Source organism: Psittacula echo, assembly GCF_963264785.1.
Source record: "Psittacula echo genome assembly, chromosome: 5".
Taxonomy (NCBI): domain Eukaryota; kingdom Metazoa; phylum Chordata; class Aves; order Psittaciformes; family Psittacidae; genus Psittacula; species Psittacula echo.
The window spans coordinates 3,941,284-3,957,781 of NC_137739.1; the positions used below are offsets into that span (position 1 = coordinate 3,941,284).

General features: G+C 41.4%; 1 protein-coding gene across 3 annotated transcripts in view; it reads right to left on the reverse strand.

Annotated features, from left to right (window-relative positions):
• The window catches only part of WIPI2 (WD repeat domain, phosphoinositide interacting 2), a 28,048-nt gene extending 12,301 nt beyond the window's left edge, over positions 1-15,747 (reverse strand). For all 3 annotated transcript variants that reach the window (XM_080619654.1, XM_080619652.1, XM_080619653.1), the window contains exons 1-5: positions 15,520-15,747; positions 6,907-6,989; positions 2,250-2,419; positions 942-1,038; positions 259-356 (exon numbers count right to left, since the gene is read on the reverse strand). In XM_080619654.1, coding sequence (XP_080475780.1) covers positions 259-356; positions 942-1,038; positions 2,250-2,419; positions 6,907-6,989; positions 15,520-15,593 — 522 coding nt within the window. In that variant the 5' untranslated portion in view covers positions 15,594-15,747. The remainder of the gene's footprint in view (positions 1-258; positions 357-941; positions 1,039-2,249; positions 2,420-6,906; positions 6,990-15,519) is intronic.
• Between the last annotated feature and the right edge of the window lie 751 nt (positions 15,748-16,498).

Sequence of the window (16,498 nt, forward strand, 5' to 3'; positions counted from 1 at the left end):
ATAGAGAGTACAAGCAGTAGAAGGATACTTAAAAGGCAAATCAAATAGAAATTACTTTACCCATGTGCCCAGCTCTACTCACCCTACCTCATATTAGCATCTATTTTCCTTGCCAGCATTCTGTGAAGCGTCAGTATAAGAGGCACTGCAAACTGATGCAGGGGAACCTGAACGTCTAGTAATTCCTCTTTGAGCAATGTAGTAATTTCCCCAAACTGCATCTTTAGAGGTGGAAACAGCATTCACAAAGATCCTTACCAGATTGATCGTATCAAAGACTTGTACTTCTCCAATAGTTGCACTTCCTGGATAGGCCAGGTAGCAGTTATCATTGTTTATTGATAAAGCACACAACCCTAGAAGGGATGCAGGAACAGAATTAGAAAGGGGTAAATTCCAAGACTTAGGCAGCAAAGCTTCCTGGTTCTGCATTTCAATATTAGAAAGATAACTCAAGTTATCCTCACAAGGTATCAGAAGAATCAGAACAAGGATAAATAATCTCAGAGTCAACCTGCAACATATTCAACTATTTATATAAAGCTTTAATTTACGTTAAAGTAGAAAAGGAAGCTACAACTGATTAAGCAGGAGAATTTTCCATGTCTGCCATGACTCCTAAAGCATTAACTTGGCAAAGCCTTTAACTAAGTGTTAGCAAAATCCAGTTTGTAGCTTTACTGCTTCTTTTTAACATTTTAACACATCCACTCTAGGAGGCTAAAATACCGGGAGGATGCAGTTTAAGGCAGAGCCTGCTATTTGTTGTCAAAACCCTCACCTGGACTAAATGGGCAGGCTTTAAGACAGCACTCATGTATTTAATTGTTACTTTTATTTGAAAGTGGAATTACCAACGCTACAGTTCCTTGTAGGAAACATCCTATGTTGACACAGAATGCACTTTTCAGAGTTACACTGGCTTCTAAGAACACACTTACCTGCAGGATTGGGAGGTGTCTCCCTGATTGTATGTAGTACCTTCATGTCTCGTATGTTGTGTATATAAAGAGACTCTTCCAGACATACTATCAGCCTCTAGACGTGGGAAAGAGGATGAAATGCTGATATCAGACTGGAGTTTATATTACTTTATCAATCCTAAAAGAAAATGTATCCAAAAAACACAGTAGGCACCTTCCAACAGAGAAAAAGTTATACCCACCTCATGGGAAGAAACAAGTATGACACAAGACACACAAGATACACCTCTTGACAAGGCTTCAACAGTGCAATACTACACTTGGTCACTTGAACTGACCAGTGCACTTGAATTCTCTCAACCACACTACTGCGAATTGATTTAAGTGAAAATGATTTACATTATTAGTTTAATACATTACTAGTTTGAGGCAGCAAGCCAGAAACCTTCATTTAAAGCTATTTAGTTCGTATTCTGTACCAGCCTTTATGTATTTCCCCTCCTTCAAAAGGCAAATTCACATGCGAGAATAATTTTCTGCTTTGGGTAAGCAGAAGAATCCCCATACAAGATCTTTTTTAACCATTTATTAAGCCTATGTCTTAATCATTTCTGAGGGGCTTTAAGTTCTTTAACATGTCATGTACTCTTCTGCAGACTACATCTGGATAACTAACAAGATGTTACTCATTTAATGCTACCTCACTATGTCAGATATCAAATTAGCCACTGTTTCCCTTAAACAGGAATGCCATCCTCCCACACCTGAAATTTGGGGGCAGATATGGATACTATGAAGATGTTCTCCTTGAGATGCCAGTCACTATTTTGAACGAGCTGTTTGAAGACAGTCATGTCTGTATTTGCAGACTAATGCATTACTAATGATTTGGTAATACAAACTATGGTTCCTGGTACTATATTCTAGAATTTCACTAGTTCAATGATTTTTATTTATGTTTAAATAATTCAGCAAACTGTAAAGACACAACAAGTGAACACAGAACTTTAAATTTAGGCCTGAACCGAAACTGTTAAGAGTCACATTTAGGACACAGGATGATTCACATTGGGAGGGACCTCAGGAGGTCTCTAGCCCAATCTCCTACTCAATGCATGCCCAGCTTACTCAGGGCATTTTCCTGAGTAAATACATACACACAGAACCAAAACTACTTAAATATGAGCACCGAGATGCCATACAGAAGCTACAGCTGCGAAAGTGCGAGTTAATCTCAAACAGCAATTCTGCCAGCAAAGCACATGTGCCAGAATAAGAGCCACAAACCCCTTCCCATGTTTTCACCTAGTCAAAATGACTACTCACCTGTCTATTGAGTTTGACAGCCAAGATGGTGTTGGAGTAACTGTAGTTGCAAATCTCTGTCCCCTTCTTAAAGTGACAAACTTTGAGCTTGCGTGGAGCTTTAAGGCTAACTATGGCCACCAGACTACTGGAGAAGAGCCTCTCCACAATGCACACATCTTCTGTGTCAGCTGAGGAATCACAATAGCGAGGGGAAAACAGAGGCAGATTTCAGGGAAGATGAATTATGCACATCAACAGGAAATACTGTCTAAGAAAATACAGTCTTAACACTGCAAACATTCTACCACAGCAGCTCAGAGTAGAGGTGGGGTGCAGGACAGGCTTATAAAGCAGAAAATCTATAGTGAATGATGATTTACAAAGGTTTCCTCCCCCACCCCACGATTTCATGCCAGTTTATGCTTCAGAACAGAGCACCTACTGCTCCCACCAAAGATCCAACAGGAAAAAATCCCAGAGATACAAAAAAGCTGTCAAATTCCAGTATTTTACAATCTTCTCTTACCTCTGCAGAAATCCAGGAAAGCAAAGGGGTTACTTGTGCTTCAGGGTTTTTTGGTGTGTGTGTTTCGTTTTTAAAGCTATACTAGACTTTAGATTTTTGATGACCAAACACCTTGGAGTTTCTACACACCTCTTTGTCTTCTTGTACTCAAAGCTGGTAAACCCATTTGCTATAAGGCTGCTCCGGCCTCTTACCAGCATTTTTACACAAGCGGCCTTTTACCTGACAATCCCTAAAAGCAATTTATACAAAAGGAATCACCCAAGCCCAGCATGTCTGCATAGCCAGGAAACAGCATTACTTTTGTCAAGTGTTCTACTATGGAGCACTGGAGACAAAGGAGGAACAGAAGTCACCATTCAAAGTGTGGAGAAGACAGCAAGAGGGAGGGGAGTCCAAGATTTCTGGCAAAGCAGCACTTTTAGAGCATTCAATTATAGTACAGTATTGGATTATAGTACAGTAGGAGTCCATGTCTCATCACCAGTCACTGTGGCATGTGTGCTTCCCCTTCCCATCCCCTGAAGCTCCTCTCCAAAAGCCTCAAGGACATAGTAGACATAGTCTTCATAGCAGGAGAAAGCTGGAGAAGAGCATTACCACTCTGAACCTCTCTCTCAGCTACTGGCTATACATACCCCTCCATTACAGAACCAAATCACGACAAATGTCTTGAGCCTTCATCCATCAAAACAACCAAGTTTGTCTAAATCAACATCTGGATTAGCTCAATGCTTAACATGCTCCAAACCATAAAACTACCATAAAAAAAAAAAAAGAGCAAGCTTATTTTTGAAGGCTTCTGTTTTGGCCAAGAGACACATTAAATAATTAGTTGGCACTGTTCTCATGACCAGTGACAGAAATTCCCTGAAGAAAGTCCTGTAGAGCATTCTCAGTGCATGACAAAGTCACTGCTGTGTGACATATCTGCTTTGAAAGTGGCTTTTTCTGGGCAGTTATTTCAAAAAAGACAGGAAATATTTAATGCTCTACGTTCTTTTGAAAGAGAGAAATAGTCTCCTTATGGAAAAGGAGCAGGCTTATATTAAGCATTTGCAGCATTCTATGCTACATAATTGACTTTTATCTAAATCTCCTATTTAATACGGTACTTTTCCAGAGGAGACAAAACAGCTTACTGAGGCTTTGAAAATTCAATTTCCTCATCCAACAGGGATAATGCATTTTAGCAATGACTTTGTTTTAAAGGAACTGTTTTCCATTTTGCTGATGTCACACACAACACATGAATAACAGAAATCTGCTTCAATTAGCTGACTTTCAAACACAGAGATCCATGTTCTCTGAATCAGACCGGTAACACAGAAGATTCTCGGATGCTTTACAGTATAGGTTATCTTTCCATGGAAGCCTGGAGTCCTTCATAATGAAGGCATCTCTTGTAAGGAGTTAGAAGAGCAGCACACAGACAGCAAGAAACCACAGTCTGACTGCTCCCTGCTCCTGGGTGAGCACAGCTTCTTTCCTATTCAGGGGAAACTGTGTGTTAAGACATAGCTTCTGTGCTTTATTACTCTCCCAGACAGGAAAACTGGTATTTCAGAAGAGGAATAGCAGCAGATGCAGATGGAAAAGCAGTGTCCTACACTGCACTGATGGGAAGTGTAGGCAGCAGAGAAGGCACACAGGGAACAGCACTGTCAAGAACTAAGCAGTCACGGAGAGAAGAAAACACTTTCAACAAGGAAAATGCTTAAAAAGGTATAGACTATCCTCCACTCTCACAACTATAATATAGCTACCTTGAGAGAAAGGCTTAATGATGCGCTTGTAATTTAAATTAACTTGAAAAATACAGGGTGCACCTCTGTTCCTTTGTGCTCTCTAACAGGAAGAAGTGATAAAAATCTCTTTACAACTGCCAAGTCATGTATGTTCCCTCATGAGCAACCATTCAAGTAGAGTACCAGGCTATATTGCACATCCTACCTTCAGCTGACCTGAAGTAATCATATGTTTAGAAACACTAGTTAAGTCCTACAGCAATGCTGCTAGTCACAGGGGTTTCTCTATTTGTATTTCCTCCTTTATGCTACGCAACTGAGCCTTGCCAGACACTCCAATTCAAAATACAGTAAGAACAAAAAGAACTGCAGAACAATTTAAGTATCAGCAGTGAGGGGAGAACAAGCAAATACATAACAAGATTACAGTATCATAAACACAAGCATGTCGCATCACAGATCACAGCTGGTTAGAACCAGCCAGATTATAATCAGCTGTGCTTTTATTCCATTTTTAACCCAAGAACACAAAGCACATTATCAGCATTTATTAAGCCTTAAACCACCCTCCAATCTAATACTTATTTTCCCAGGGGGATCAAGACGAAGCACAGAGTTAGGTGATTTTGTACAGTCACAGTAGAAGTCAGTGATGGGAGCAAAGAAACCTCCCAGTCTTTTCAGTTGACCTCTCAAACACAAGAGAGCTGGGGAGTATTGTGTAGTTTACTTTAAACACCTACACGAGAACTTGCAGATCATTCTTACAGAAGAGAAGCAGGAGACCTTAAAAGTGCTCACTCAAATCAATGCAAAGTCTTAAACTAAATTGGGAGGAGGTGGCACATGTCTGAGAGACCTCAAAGACACCTTTTCTTGCAAAAAGGAGGTACCAATAGACAGGAAGCTCTCCATGGTTTGCAAGCTCAAGGCTGAAAATCATTTAACTGCATACAAAACCAAATATGAAGGCCTTAAATATTTAGATTTGCTGCAGATATTGCATATCCCATGAGCAAAGTTTGCCTTACACAGGTCAAACTCTCAGAGTTTCTGCTAAATGTTAGCTCACACTGTGCTCTGTATTTACAGACTTAACACTTATGGAAGAAACTTCATGATCTCCATGAGGTTAAGCCAACACAGGCATCCCAGAACAGTCTGAAGACTGGAACCAGCCAGTCTAAATGTCACTCCCAGCTGCTTTATCAGTTTATGTCACAGTTTTTTGAGCAAGGCACTTGATCCTATCTGTATTTTTAATTTCAAGGACTACCTAGAAGCAGCAGTCCCACACAGTTCAGTCCAGTCTCTTTCAATATGTTTAGTCAGTGTCTCGTGTAACAGGAGTCATCTTCACTGGGTCCCCTGAGGTGATATCAGTCAAGATATTGTAAGTGCCTCACATACTACAGAGGTCAGGTACCAACTCAACGGCATAAAATGGAATTCAAGCCACCCATTAACCAGTACAACCAGACCATGACTCAAACAGGCAAAGGTAGCTGCAACACAGCTTAAACTGACCACAGGTGCCCAATTTGAACCTCACAATTACTTCTCTCCATTGACTGTATACAGAATGGGGCTGTCACCACAGGTAATAGGTGATCTGAATCATATACCATTTTCAAACTTAAGATGCCACAGGGTCAGGTCACTTAGGGAACAGAGGCTGAACTCTCTCGTGTAGCATGGCACACCAGGATCCAACCATAAGCGCTGACATCATAGCTATTGGTACCATCTGTTCACATGGAGTTTACACATAGCATTCATAGTTTACTTCTTAGCACCTCAAAAAAGGGAAGTCTGAAGTCCGGGCAAAACAGAGGATACCACTTCTCTCCTCAAGCTTCCCTCTGTTTCACCTCATATCCTACTCAACTGTGATGAGTACTGAGAAGTTATGGGAATGTGGATTATTCACCTTTTTGGACAAGTAAATCCACAACTATCATGTTAAAAAGTATTTTTCTAACAGCAAATATTAGGATTAAGGACAATCAAGGCTTTGTTTGCTTATGTGATGAAAGTGTATTAGTGGTTGCCTGCCCCAATAGCCAATATAAAGACCCAAAAGACACACTTCTTGCATAAGTATTTTAAATGCCAAGCTGCTATATAACCTGGCTATGGGACACAGCATGAGAAAAGCAAAGAGCTCTCCTCATAGCTAATATCAAATTTCACAACATACCAGCTAAATTTAAATACGGAACACTGATATATGGTTTTCCCCTGCCAGCATTCAATTGTTTTGTGGGGTATTTCATCATACACTTAAAGGTTCCTTTTATGCCAATTTCAAACAACCTGTGAAAAAATGAAAGGTGTCTTATTCTTCCCAAATTAAGCCAATTGAGGGGATAAAAAGAGAAAAAGAAAACAAGATACTCACTGCATTCATAGATCTGCTCTAATTTGTCCACAGAAGAAAGGGAGAAGAATTTGTAGCCTGATTTACTGCCAACTGCAAGGGATCTGGAAAAGAAACAAGCCAGTGAGGAACATCAACTAAATCAGCTGTGATTACCCTTGGACAGATTCTTACCCTATTCTAAAACTCCACCTGGGTTAGTTCAGCAAGCAAAGCAATAAAAAGCTTGACCAAAAAAGCCTCGAAAGACACAAGCAGCTTCCTCAGCTCTGAGGATACCCAGTAGCTTCAGAATTACCCCAGGTGTGGAATCCTGCTTCATATTTAATTAAATGAGAGTTCATAGCTTAACATAAGCCTGCTGCCCAATTCATACCAGTGATTTCTCCATACAACCTAAAAGCTGTAGTGTGGAGGAAAGATGATGACTTGAATAATGTAATGCAAACCCATTACATCATTGGCTGATCATTAGAGGTGACCTCAAAGACCTTTTACACTGGGCTGTCTGGGAATTTTTGCTCCTTACACTGTAACCTGCCCCAAGCATCCCAGAAAGAGCTTTCATATTAAAAATAATAGTAATAAAAAGGAATTAGAGACTGCCAACTTTCATTTTCTCTGGTTTTGTTTGATGATACTCGAGCACCTCCAAAGCACACTGGCAGGTCTCAGCCTTACAAATACTTACGCTGAATCTTTGATCAGAGGCACTCTCTTAAAAATGCCATTCACTGATGTTAAACAGATTTTAACAATAGTAGAACATTCAAAACCTGACTACAAACCCTTCTTTCCTCCATTACTCATTTTTCACACTTAGCTCACAGACTATTTAATTGCTTTTCCAGTCAGAGTCAAAGACAGGTCTTCAATTTTATGCTAGAAAAACCTTTAAGGCTTGTCTTGCAGGTCTTTACACATCAAGGCAGCAGACAATGGCACATTCTTATTTTCCTCTCCCCATGCAGAGGATGATTTTTACACCACAGAAAAAGAAAATTAACAGTCAATACACTTGTGCAGAAGTGTATTACTGTGCTTATAGCTCATATGTTTCTTCCTGCCAGGATACACGGAGTAAAACTAATTAAATCCCGATAAACGTACTTCGATCAGCCAAGCTGTGGTTAGTCATTCACTACAAGGCTCAAACCCAGCCCTGCCAAAATGCCCTTCTGAACTCAGCAAGATGATTCTCTACTTCAGATGCACAGACAATTAGTTCTGCATTTAGAATACAACAGATTCCTAGATTTTTTGTTCTTTCTGTATTTTCCTCTCATGACTCCAAAGTGAGCCCCTTTTTAAATTTCTGGGTACCCAGAAGATTAAAAATTGTTCCTCACATGGCCTTCCCTCTAAAATAAAGATCCCAAGCTATAAAATCAACCTCTCTATGATGGTATGACCTTTTCTTCTAGACGAAGAATACAACCGGCACAGTTTGGCTAGGAAGCTGTATTTGAGAAGGTTTAAATCTTCAAATTACAATATGCAACATTCAGGCAAGAGAAGAAAACCTCCTCAGATTCAATACCCAAGATATTAAAAAAGCATATTAGGCTTAGAGACAGAGAAGCAACTATAAAAGGAGATTTCATTGCTGCTCCTCTAAGTCACCTTTGGAATACTGAACTTCATTTTTCTTCAGACAAATTTGGTACATTCAGCAGATTCTATTTGATGAGTTGCCAAGGATTCTTCAGCGTTTTTCCTCACCTACTTTTGTACAGCTCAATGGAAATCCAAATTCCATAGAAAATTATGAAACCAAAGAAACCTTTTCCAAGATCATCTACTGCTTCCCTCAAAAGAAAGTTTAACAAAGAATGGCATTAAAACTGTCACTTCACAAAGGTAAACAAGCACTCAACCAGGTTAAAAATAAATGGGAGTCACAAGACTCTTTGCAACATAAACGATCTACAAAAGACGTGGGATGATTTCCTCACTGAGAATGCCATGCAGCAGCTCTGCCTGCAAGTGTATTACTAGGCAGAATTGAATCCTGTGTTGTATTTAGAGCTTTAAACACAGCAATATTGCTGTATCACTGTTTTTCTGACAGCATCACTGAAACCAGGGAAGAAGCCCTTTTTTCTTGTCCTACCAACTACCTACAGCTCATCTAAATAAGCTTTAGATACCGGTGAAAGCGAGTTGCATACATGATAAAAATTATCAGACTCAGTAGAAGCCAAAAAAGCAGCAGCACAGAATGGACCTTTCCAGCCATGTCAACTGCTTTTTGTTACTTCTTTCAGGATCAAGGTGATGAAGTCCCAAATCATTTGCCTGCATAGATCAGCTCGAGTCACTATAATTAAACCCATTGCAGTATACAAGCATAAGTGCAAAACAACCCATTTTTCTTCTAGAACAGCATTCTTGGTCTTGGAGGGCCTTTCTTCAACATACTCTCAAATTACTTCTCATGAAACTACTGGAAAAAGGCTTTTTATATGTAATAGGAGAACTCAGTAGGCTGAGTTAGACCAGCACAACCATAGCGATTTAAATCCCTCATCTTCCCCCACACTGATATTACACTTAAGCCTTTAAGATGCCTGATAGCTATCTAAATGACCAAACCCACAAAACAAGTATCGAGCCAAAATTACCTCACCTCTAAAAAAATGTGTAACCATATGGGGGAAGAAATATGATCAATAGGCCATTCACTTATTGCTCAAACAGATAGGGACCAACAAAAAGCTACTGTGGTTTATCAGAAGCTCCTTTTACAATGCGAGTGTTATGTTTTGTTACCACCAATTTTCAGCAGCTGATGAGAGACTGAACTCGAAAACAAAGTATTAAAAATTTCACCTTTTTTCTATGCCACACACAGGTGGTTTTTTGGCTCTATTATGTGGAGCCTCTATTACACACCTCAGATTGTAGACTTTGAGTTATTGCATCAAAATTGTCTACTCAGTACAAATGACCAATATGGCCGTGATTTATGCAACTGTGTTCACCCCCTTCTTCCCAAGATAATACTGCAGCCTGATCCAAGGCTACATAAACCTTGAGAGCATTTTCAACAGTGGCTGTCATAAATAATTAAAACTAACCTCATCAAGCAAACGGTGGTATGAGATAGTTCATACACTCGTTTCAGGATGCTGACATTCACTGTAAATGCACTCACCTCAAGTGGGAAATCAGCTGGTTCAATCTCTGGCTGTTTAGAAACAAGTCTTTTCAGAAGGGTTAGAATCATAAAGGTTTTTCTTTTGCTTCTTTAATATACATACAGGAGGAAGAAAACCAGTTTTTCCCTTTCTGTACCATAGAAGACTAATTATTACTCAGAATTATTCTACATTAACCAGGAAGATCCTACTAAGGGCATCTCTCTCAAAGATCAAGAATCAGTTGCAGCTGCAGTATAAACAGAAGTCATTGCTATTTTAAATAACTGGTTAATTAAACATACCTTCGTTATGACAGTCTCATTATGCCAACGCTCCATTTCAAAACCAATGTAAATTTCCAAAGACAAAACTTTTTGTGAACAAAGGATTATGATGAGGGGTGGAATAATAAAAGAAATCAATGAAATGATGTATGAATTATTAAGGAAACTTACTTTGCTTTATTTCCCTCTCCCAAATGTCTGCTGAAGCAAAGCTGTAACATCTCACAGACGTGTTTTAATCAAAAGGTCAAGAACATTGTTATTTTGGCCAAGATATAGACACAAAAATCCCCATGTTCAACAGATTTGTCAGCAACACTGACAACCCACAGGAGATTTTCCTGTTTTAAAAGAAAGCCAACACAAACTGAAATCTGCTGCAGCAAAAGGAGACCACACTTGCTCCTCACTTAACATGCAGCAATAGGCTGGGACAACAAAGTTCATAATCCAAGAAATACTAGTACTCTCAGGCCAAACTTCCATCTAAATAGTTGCTTGCTGAGGAACAGTTCCTCTGGCAAGCCCACCTCGGCTACTACCTCCACTGCAACACCAGCGAGTGCATGGCATACGATTCCTTCTCTCTGCTATCCTTCCTGAGCACAACAGCTACATGATCCCTCTTTCCTTCCTTTTTGTGTGTCCAGCTTTAAAGTCTGCAAGCTCTCCTGTCCTCAAGGATCACGGGTAACACTTGAACCTAGAAACAAAGTAAGAGGAGTGAATGCTCAGCAGCTAACCCTTGTTCATTTCAACCCAAGCAGTTTACTAGAGATACAAACATCACATAGTAAGGGAACTAGAACTTCTGCAACATGAAGTATGCTATACAACTTTAAACCTATAAGCATTTGCTCAGAGCACAGAACAAAACCGATTTGGAAAAAATAAGGTAGAATTAAATCAGAAATAACATATATGGACCGATACCTGTCAGACATAACTCCATCCATAAACAAAACCAGAGACTAAAGGCAACCTTGCAAATAAGGCATACACCAGTGCTTCACTGCAAGTCCAAATGCAAGGCTCCCTTTTGTTCTTTCATCAGGGATCTGTTTTCAAAACTACAGCAATTATTTTGTTTCCATGTGCAGTCGGTTACTTATTAGTCTCTTGACTTGCATTATTTCACAAGAAGGTGTTGGGGTTTTCTGCAAATTGAATCTGAACACCATACAAATTAAGTTTTTCCAAAGGCATTTCTCTGGGAATATTTCTGTAACAACTTAGAGACTGAAAGTTTTATGTATTTTATAGACAGATATAAGCTTTGAGATCTTGAAGTTATCCTTAACAGAAGTTCCAAGCTTCTATTACATTACCTATTTACCTTATGGGTTTTAGAACTTGTAGGAGTTTAAGGTGAGTTTGTTTTTCAATAAAGGTATCTGTGCTCAGTTTTAGCAGTTCTCCCAGAAGTAATACAAAGAGCACTCAGGCTTAAGCTGTACTTCTTACCAAGCATCTATTGTTAAAGACTTCCAAGTGCTAAACACTGAGATCACCCACCACCTTCCACTGCATGGTTTTGCTGGCACCCAAATTCAGATCAGTTACTTCACTTTCATCTGCAAGCTGAAGCTTCTTCCAGACAGTGCCAGCCACAACGAGTTGTGCAATGATTGATTCACTGGGGAAAAGGGCCAGGACCAAACCAAGCACATTAACATCTTCTGAAAATGACCTTCTCTATGTTTTTACTTAATGAAAACATGTCATATCAAAGAGAAGCCACAAACCAACTGCTTCTCCTACATTATAGGTAGAGTGTTTTCAGACAGTTCCAGGTCCAGCCAATAATTCAAAGCTCCCATGTAAATAAAGCTTAAGGCAATATGGAATAAAGAGGCAAGACAACACTTGCAATAATGTAGATACTATTTCCAAGAGACAATGTCACTACATAAAGCATCCATGAATGAATATTAATAAGGAAAAGTTAAGTCTGGGAAAAACAAAACAGCTAAAAACCAGGGGAAAAGCAACAGCAACTCTTATGTTGACAACACTCTTCTCACTACCAGCAATCCAATTACCCAAGACTAAAAGCCACCATGAAGCTCGTGTCCTTTCTACAAGAGACAATAATTACTAACCCTTCATAAACCCAAGGACATATTAGCTGAATACCTATTTTTACCAGCAACAAGTACAAGGCCATTGGCACTGCTGCCTAGGTAAGCAAGACACACTTGAGCCTGAGTGCAACCAGCACCTTATTAAGTTGAAGGTAAAAGCTTTAAATGCAATAACAACAATGCACCCAGGTCATTTGTTTTTCAGTTTTGTCTGTCAGCAATTCCTCTAATTACTGAAGCACACCTTAAAGCATGATGTGAGCTCCACTGACTGAGAAAACATAAACAACGCTTGTCTTTCATAGACTGGCTGAAAGAATATGCATGTGTTTACCTTGCCTGCCTGGAGGAAGACTTGTTACTTGTAATGTAAGGTGAAAATAAGTAAGCTTTCTGAGGCCTAGCATGGCAAGTAATTCATTCCTGGTAAGTTCTCTGCAGCTCTTGTCACTTGGTGAATAGTGATCTTCTAGATATATACAATAGTATACTAATACACAAGGAGTCCACTTCTTGCTTCTCTATTCAAACAAGAAACTAAGAGAGATCAGGGGTGGGGGAAAAAGAATAAACTTCAGTTTAAAGAACTTACACAGTCACTAAGTTCTACACAGTTTAAGAACTACAATGCAATGTGGTTATTCGGGTCACTCACCACATCAGACAAGTGTTTGAGTAAGAAGCTGCTCACTAAGATGTCTGCAAGACTTGTTTTATTCTTACTACTTTCCTTACAGAGATTTCTTTGAGACACTATTAGAAAGAAGGGACACTTATCTGACACCAGCCAGCCAGTTCATTTGTGTCAAAGTAAGTAGCCTTTTAAATTATTCTCCTGATTTTGAGACAAAAATATGGACAGGAACCTTTTCATATTTATGACATTGCTATGATGGGAATCTGAAAATGCAAAAGTATTCAAAAGTGACACAAAAGACCTACTATCCTAAGACTTTGAACTGCAAAGATATATATGGGCCATGTCTGGATCACATAAAGAGACAGCACCAAAATTCTCATCAGCTAATCACTAAATTATGTACATACACAAATAATATTTAATAAGATCTACCTGCACAATGGACATGCAAATGCTGAATAAATAAAATAATCAGCTACAGCACAGAAATAGAAGAATACTCTGGGATATTTACAAAAATTAAATGGAAAAAAGTAACATACAAAGTTGAGGAACGAAATCATTATCCAGTTGTTTCTTTCGCCCTCCCATAAACTTAAAAGGGAATCACATTTTCCCTTGAGGAAGGATTTCAAGCTGTACAAGCCAAAGAGCTTATGCAAATAAACTTACTACATTTACTTTCTTTTTACTTCTATCTCGGGTTTGTTCTCAAGTCAAGCCTGCAGATCTCTTGTTCTATAGTTCTTGGGGTTCTTTTGTCACAACTCAGTGATCTTTAAATATACACAGCTCTCCACAAAGCTAAGGTGCAACTGAAAATAGGCAACTGCTTTAAAGGAGAAATACTAAAACTTTCAGATCAGTGTTGGACAGCACATTTGAACTTCAAAACCTCGTATAATGACCTTCATGAACTGCAAAAGAAAGGTGACAGATTTCCTCGTTGTTATGACTTGTTTTAGCTAGTAACAGGTAAAAAATGGATGGTATCTAAGCAAAGCATGGGCTTGTTTTATATGCACAATGGCAGAGTGACCTCCATATGGTACTTGATGAAAAAAACCTGAAAAGTAGTTGCAGAAGTCTTTGGCTGGAATCAATATATGGATAATGATTTACTTACAAACACACAGAAGACTACTGCTTCCCCCTCATCCTTTATCATAAGTTATTTACTGTTAAAGTGTCTCGTCTCAAGTCTATCCAGCTCCACTTGTTCATCTCTTCACCTCAACAAAACCTACAAAAGCAAACAGTATATCTCCTTCTGTGATGTGACCTTCCTCCTCGATCTTGGCAGCCACCACAAATAACCTTCTCACCTTCACGAGGCCCATATAACACAGTACCTCCTGAAGACAGTCAGATCTCTCTTGTGAGGACAAGATATCGTTTCTTGCAAAGCCAACAAGTTGTTAGAAGAAGAAACCACCACCACACATGTGGATTATGCTCTGTGATGCCAACCTGAGATCACTTCCTCTTACTCACTTCCTAAAACAAAACTCCTCCTTTCTCAAGTACAAGTTCTTTCGGTTATTGGCCCCTAGTTTCATCTCTTAGGTATTTAAGACAGTCAAATCCTTCTTTAAAGGATCTTCAGGGCTCCAGTTCCAACTATAAGTGATTTCTTGAACTTAAAACCAATGAGTTTTAATGCCTCATTTAAAATTAATGTGCTAATTAAGCTAAATATGCTGCTACAGTTAAATGACTTCCAAGATGTGCAGCATGAATGATCTGACTATTTCTGGAGCTGAAACACAATTAAGTGCAATTTTTATGGACTATATGAGAAGGGCTTCTTTTTCAAAGCCAAAACAAGCACAGGCTCATAAAAATACCTTTAAACCTACCCCATCCCTGGCAGTGTTCAAGGCCAGGCTGGATAGGGCTTGGAGCAACCTGGTCTAGTGGAAGGTGTCCCTGCCTGTGGCAGGGGGTTGGGACTGGATGAGCTTTAAGGTCCCTTCAACCCAAACCATGCTATGATTCTATATTGCTTCAACACAGACAACAGGGGGAAATAAAATAAACTGTATGAAAAGACAACTATAATGAGCCTTCAGATGAAATCTCTGCACCTCCTGGAAGACTTGGGTCTTAATGCTTGGGCACCATCAAGAAGGAGAATCAGCCCTTCCCCAAAGCAACAGCGAGCAATGCCTCACACGCACAAGAAGGAAGCGCATCCCACAGCAACACCCGGGGCTGCGGAAAGGGCAATATGCTCAGGCAGCTCATTACTCCTCTGCGATCGCGGCCTCACACCCCTCAGCTCCACACACAGGGACGAGGGGGACTGCTGCCACCCCTCCTCGCTACAGCGGGACCCACTCTGTGGCGGCGACGGCAGAGGCTGCTGCAAGGGGAAGCACCAGAGGGGGGAACACACCACGACCCCCTCCACCTCGGCATCCCCCGGGCTCCCCCTCAGGGCCGGGCTCCCTCCACCGTAGGCCCGGGCACCGCCCCCTTACGTGTTGTCCTGGTTGAAGTTGGCGAAGAGCAGATGGCCGCTGCCGGCGTCGCCGCTCTGACTGGCCAAGTTCATGGCGGGCCGGCCCTCGCCACCCCCGTCCGGCGGGGGGGGAACGCCTCCACCAGGCAGCGGACCCTCAACCCCGGCGGCCACAGCCCCCGCCACGGACCCACGGCCTCTTCATCCCCGCCGGCCCCTTGTTTACGCTGCGGGCAGGCGGGCGAAGCGTCCCTTGCGCATGTGCGGTCCCGCCCCGCTGGCCCCAGCCGGCCACCGTACTGCCGCCGCGCCCGCCCCGCCCTGCGGTGGTGGGAGGGGACGCGCATGCGCTCGGGCGGTGGCGCGCAACTTGGTTGGGAGCAGTGGAGGGAGGGAAAGGGGAGGAGCATCCTTCTGAAGCTAAGCAGGGCCCGCAGGGGTCGGCGGTTGTATGGGAGACTCACAGCAGAGCCCCCAACAAGGGGTTGTCCCCGCTGTCCACACCCGGGACCGCCGCGACAGTGTCGCGGTCCTCGCGGACCCTCCGCGGTCAACCGGCACGGTTCTCCGCTGCCGGCGCCTCTGCAGTGCTGCTTCGTGCCACCGGAGGTCCCCAGGGTGCAGCAGACAGGGTGGCGGGCTCTGCTCCTGGTCACTGCCTGTACGGGGGGCCCGCAGTGGAGGGCAGTGGCTTTGTGCCCTGGGGTGAAGATGCTCTTGGGGGTCCCCAGCTTGCAGGACAGGGCAGGAGACCATATCAGTCACGGGTTGACAGATACAGGGAGCAGGTTATAAGAAAAGAATATAAATCACAGGCAAAATAAGGCAACTGAACAGGGAATGTCTGGAAAGTGGATCAAAATCAAGGACTTGGCCCTGAAAAGTTATCCCAGCTGTGCTGAGAGCGCAGGGTGCTGGCGTTTGTGCCTCTGGAGACAGCTTGTCCAGGAGGGTTCATGAGGGATGGAGCCATCTCCCACTGATGTATAAGGGACTGT